This window comes from Penaeus chinensis, chromosome 4, assembly GCF_019202785.1.
Source record: "Penaeus chinensis breed Huanghai No. 1 chromosome 4, ASM1920278v2, whole genome shotgun sequence".
Classification (NCBI taxonomy): domain Eukaryota; kingdom Metazoa; phylum Arthropoda; class Malacostraca; order Decapoda; family Penaeidae; genus Penaeus; species Penaeus chinensis.
The window spans coordinates 28,219,178-28,224,177 of NC_061822.1; the positions used below are offsets into that span (position 1 = coordinate 28,219,178).

General features: G+C 35.0%; 2 protein-coding genes across 2 annotated transcripts in view; one reads left to right on the forward strand and one right to left on the reverse strand.

Annotated features, from left to right (window-relative positions):
- The window catches only part of LOC125025258 (UDP-galactose transporter senju-like), a 19,498-nt gene extending 17,445 nt beyond the window's left edge, over positions 1 to 2,053 (forward strand). Inside the window, exon 8 of the mRNA XM_047613230.1 lies at positions 1 to 2,053. This exon is cut by the window's left edge and continues 1,213 nt beyond it. The gene's annotated coding sequence lies outside the window, so the exon portion shown is untranslated.
- A 214-nt stretch (positions 2,054 to 2,267) lies between these two features.
- Positions 2,268 to 5,000, reverse strand: part of LOC125047269 (glycerophosphocholine cholinephosphodiesterase ENPP6-like) — an 11,063-nt gene continuing 8,330 nt past the window's right edge. The window contains exons 7-10 of the mRNA XM_047645500.1: positions 4,949 to 5,000; positions 4,596 to 4,728; positions 4,183 to 4,317; positions 2,268 to 3,725 (exon numbers count right to left, since the gene is read on the reverse strand). The exon at positions 4,949 to 5,000 is cut by the window's right edge and continues 110 nt beyond it. Coding sequence (XP_047501456.1) covers positions 3,481 to 3,725; positions 4,183 to 4,317; positions 4,596 to 4,728; positions 4,949 to 5,000 — 565 coding nt within the window. The 3' untranslated portion in view covers positions 2,268 to 3,480. The remainder of the gene's footprint in view (positions 3,726 to 4,182; positions 4,318 to 4,595; positions 4,729 to 4,948) is intronic.

A 5,000-nucleotide genomic window follows, 5' to 3' on the forward strand; every position in this document is an offset into this window, starting at 1 on the left:
TAATAAGAGTATGTGTAATACCATTGTGTAAAAATAAGCACATTATTTGTTTGATATCCAAATCCTTTTGAATCTATTTGTAAGTGTTTTGGTAGATATGATATATTCTGTCTGTATTCTGTTCCTGAGGTTAAGATGCAAGATATACTGCAATGAATGGTTTTAATGCTCATCTCGGACAATCTTTGGCCTAAATTGAGGAACCGATTTGTAACCTTTTTTTCTGCAAGTATTAGCTATCACTTGTGCTATACAGGGGCTAATGATTATTAATTAGGGGTTCAGACTTGTAATTTCCCAAAAAGTGTGGAAAATTTCATCCCTTTGCTAAAAGAGGAAAGAAATCAGCTGACAGAAAGAATAGCCCTCTATTTTTATATTTTGGAGGAAAAAGGCCTCTAGATTATGAGGGGCAAATATCTTCCTATAATTGCTGGGCAAAGTAAATGTTTGTCATTTTTTTAAAGATGACGCCTTCAGCCTGAATAATGCAGTTGCTTAATCAATGGTGTTATTTTGAATGTGTGTGAAATTCAGTGACCAGATAGTTATTTATTAAATATGTTAGCAGTGTAAAGCAGATTGATGCACCTGCTATAAATGCCTGTTTCAAATTCCTTATGCCTCCATTTGTAGAATGAGTTATGGAGTACAGTAAAATGTTGAATGGTCAATAGTAGTTTGTATGTAATGTAATGATCCATGGCCTTATTGGTGTATTCTTGAAGAAATCTGAGGAGAATTAAACATGAATAACCTTTACATCATTTCAGTCTTCTAATTATAATAACTGAACTAATTAAAATAACTGAACTTCAAATCAAATCAACTGAAATATGATTTAGAGCATCTGAACTTCAATTTGTAACATCTGAAGATATATGTTAATATTTGTTCTTGGTTATTTGATTTGAAACTTTTGATATTTAGGAAAACCAGTATCATCACTATAAAAAAAAATAACTGAACTTGTAGATTTGGATGAAAGTACTTTCCTGCAACACATGAAGTGAAATACATTTACATTTTCACAAACAAATAAAATAGTGATTCATTTTCTCATAGTAGTATATTTTATTTCATTTTTATTAGTTTTTTGCCACATTATAGATCTATATTTTGTAGACATGCAGTAGACTCTTCTTTAATATATATTTTATGTAATAAAAGTAATGCTTATTTACTTCTGCATGCAGGTAGAACTATATCATTTCCTATATGTAAACATATTTCATGTAAATATTCTATGTATTTCTCCTTGACAGCAATCATCTGATTCAGTTCATTCCATATATTTATTATTTGCATTTTGTGAAGACATTTTCATTCTGTACAAAGTTTTTCAATTGTAAACTTACAAAGTCTACCCATGATAATTGTGTCAGTATGGAAATTTCTTAACCATGCAATGTTATTAGTTTTTGCCTACAGCCCGCTTAGGGAATGGGTGTTTAACTGACCAGAAAAGTTCATTATTTGTGATTATCTATGTAGTCATTATGTTGTATGTACCTGTTTATCACTAACAGTATTTATGCTGGAAGTTGGCTACATAGTATTCAAGAAAACTTCATCCAGTGAGTATGTAACATCATGTGAGGTATTTCTAGGTAAATTAATCAACAGTATACCATAATCTTATGAAGTATCCATTTACTTGTCATATGTGAAATGTTGATCCTTTAATATACTTGAATTACATGTTTTGTGTTGTGGTGATATGGGTATGTGTATTGAAAGATTAGGGTTCTGTGAGGGAAATTAATTTTCAGTATGGTATGTACTAAAGAACAGTATGTGAAGTAAGTCAGGTCAATATCTGAAAATTGCTTGAGTTCATCTGAATGATATGAGTAAGTACAGCTTACGTAATAGCCACATGTGTTATACAATATGTGATTAATGACCATGCTACTTTAATTAAGAAGATACATAAATTATGAAATACAGAAATACAGTGCAGTGTTGCCAAGTGATGTAATGATCTTAATTTAATGAAGGTGCTTCACAAGCAATAGATAATATAAAAATAATAAACTATTACAGTTATCTAGCCTATCTTTGACTATCCCTTATTACCAAATTAATTCTACTAATTCAAAATGTTTCGTCATTCAGGGCCTGTTATGTTTAGATTAATCAAAGGGCATTTTTAAAACTCCTTATTTATACTTCTAGAATAATATCCAAACAGCAGTGAATTTGTTGTAGATGATACTGTAGTAGAAAATTTAATGCTCTTGGGGTTTGAAACTGAAATTCTTGTCTTTGACTTCATATTGTTTTAATTCAGACTTAACTTCACACATATGCTTTGGGTAAACAATAAGGACATTAGTGACCCGTCATTAAACCTTCCTTAGGAAATTACCAAAGTTGATAACCAAATTTCAATATATTTGAGATCATACAGCAGGAATTTAAGACCAAACAATATGTCTGTAATTTTATCTGCTGTCAGTTTTCTCTTTGCAGAAACTAAAAGTAATGTTACCCAATACAAGAAGATGAGATCATAATAACAGGGAAGAGAAATTATGCTAAAAAAAACCCATGAACTAATGAGGTGAAAGAATCCACCCACAAAGTGCAACTGATGGAAATAGTTCTGATGATAAATATTATTAGTAAATCCATCAAATGATTTTAAATGATTTTTTTCCTACACATTATATATAGCAAGACTAAATGTTTACTTTGAATATCTGTTAACTTTGAAATAGATTTTCTTTTTCTGCACTATATAAAATATTATAATCAGTAACCTAATTAATGATGGTTCCTAAACTGAATTTATTTTTTAATGTTCCTGTGAAATGTTTACATTCTACTTCTAAACATTCCATTAAACGTATTCAGTCAGGCTTCATGTGGGTAACAAAATCACACCAGCACTTCTCTGTATAATTACACAGTGTGATGTATAATACTTTTTCTTCATTTTTTTTTTTTTCAGGGTGGAAAACAGAAACATAATAAAGCGTCTTTAAGCTTATGAACTTGATAACAATAGTTTGGGTAATACCAACCAATAACCCCTTATTTATCAAAACACACACATACACTATTTCACACACTTATTTTGGCATACGATGAAGGACAGTTTTTAACTCATTTACTAACACTTCAGTAGTGGCGTTGCTGGGGGCTTTTTTCACCACCCCCGGGCCCCCCTATGGATGGAGACTTTAAAAAGCCTCCGTAAATTCCGTTTAATTTTAATTGTCTTCGTACCGGTCGTAAACTGATTATTGGTTCAAGTTCAAATAAGTAAACGATGTGTTTCTTATTTTGCCATTTATATTTTTTCTTCAGAAACCTAAATAAACCTAGGCGCTTCTCAAAGGAGCTGCCCACCCTCCCCCTCATGTTCCCCAAAATCCAGCTACGCCCCTACACGCTTTTAGACACTGCTGTCAATTCTTCCTTATTTCACAAAGATTACATCCCACTCTCAAACACCCCCCTTCAACATCTTCCTCAACCAAGCCCTCTGGTGGCGCTCACAGCTATGGCAACGACTGAGGCAACACCGACGAAGAGGTAGATGAGGAATGAAGGGTGGGATGAGAACGGGGCACCGGAGGAGGAACCCGAGTCGAAGAAGTCTTCCACGTGATCCATCGTGCCATTGTAGGCGTGGCATGATAGCTGAAGGGCGCGGCACAGCAGGCCATACACGTCCACTTGTTCCACAATCCCGGCTTTGTGCCCTGAGACAAAGGCTGGAAGGAGAGGTTATTTGGTCATTAGTTGAATAAGAGGCAAGATACAAGGTCAGTAACGAGAGGTCATTAAGTAATCAGGTGAATAAGAAGAGGTGGCCTGAGATGAAGGCTTAAGGAGGGGTTATTTGTTGAATTACAGTCATAGGATAATAAGATCAAAGGTCAATAACGTGGGGTCACTGGGCAGTCAGTTGTATAAGAAGAACTTATTTGTGTTAAGTGAATAAAAAGAGGTCATTAACGAATCAGTTGACTACGAAGGGGTCATTAACTAATCCGTTTTAATACGAACAGGTTATTCGTCAATAAGTGAAAAAGAAGAGGCGTTTAGATAAATCAGCTGAATTAAGAAAACGACATTTACAAGATCAGCAGTAATATGTATGCCCCCCCCCCCCCCCCCAGTTTCATCCTAAGGACGTATTAGCCTACTCTGAAATTCATCTGGACTTACACGGGCCCCAAGCGAACAGGATTCCCCGCATGTCTGGCGTCTGGTGGAGGGTGTGGTCGAAGCCATGTTGCCCCACGGATGTTCCTTCTCTCTCTGGCAGGGAGTAGTTGGTTTCCGGAGATTTTATGTAATAACCTGAGAAGGAGGTTGGGGTCAAGTTTGATTAAGGCTTACGTTCGTGTTCGTTGATTTATGATTGTCTAAAATAAGTTCGGCTAAGGTGACGATAGTTACAATATCGAAAAAAAACTTTTGGTATTTATAAGACGCATCATTATTATAAAAAATCATAACAATATCATAATCTTATAATCATAATAATACTATTACATATATAATTACATTATACTTATCAAAATAATAGTTACTAATATCAATCATGTGGTCATCCCAAGCTCAGACACGGAACCTACCTGACTTCGGCAACACAATGATTTCGTGGATGAGTCTGTGGTCCTTGTAGTGGTAACGTTCCTTCATGTTCTCCTTCCTCACTACTTCGATGTTCTCAGAAACGTCCGGACAGTTCTTCAGCGACTCCTCTACCTGTTGAAACTCCGTGTGTGTACTGTGTGTGCGTGTGCGTACTTTGAATAACTTAATAACCGAAAACTAACTCATATTACGTGAAACTGTTTCGATGCAATTTGGTCCGAAACTGCATAGTGATCGTCTATCTCTCTCATCGTACAGTAAACTTCCATTTTACTTTACTAATTGCTCCAACGGTATCTGAGGTAAGCCTTTAAACTACGCATCCTATTACCTGGTCTGTGTAGCCTTTCGTTGGGAGGATGTTGATGTACCCCGCGTGTTCT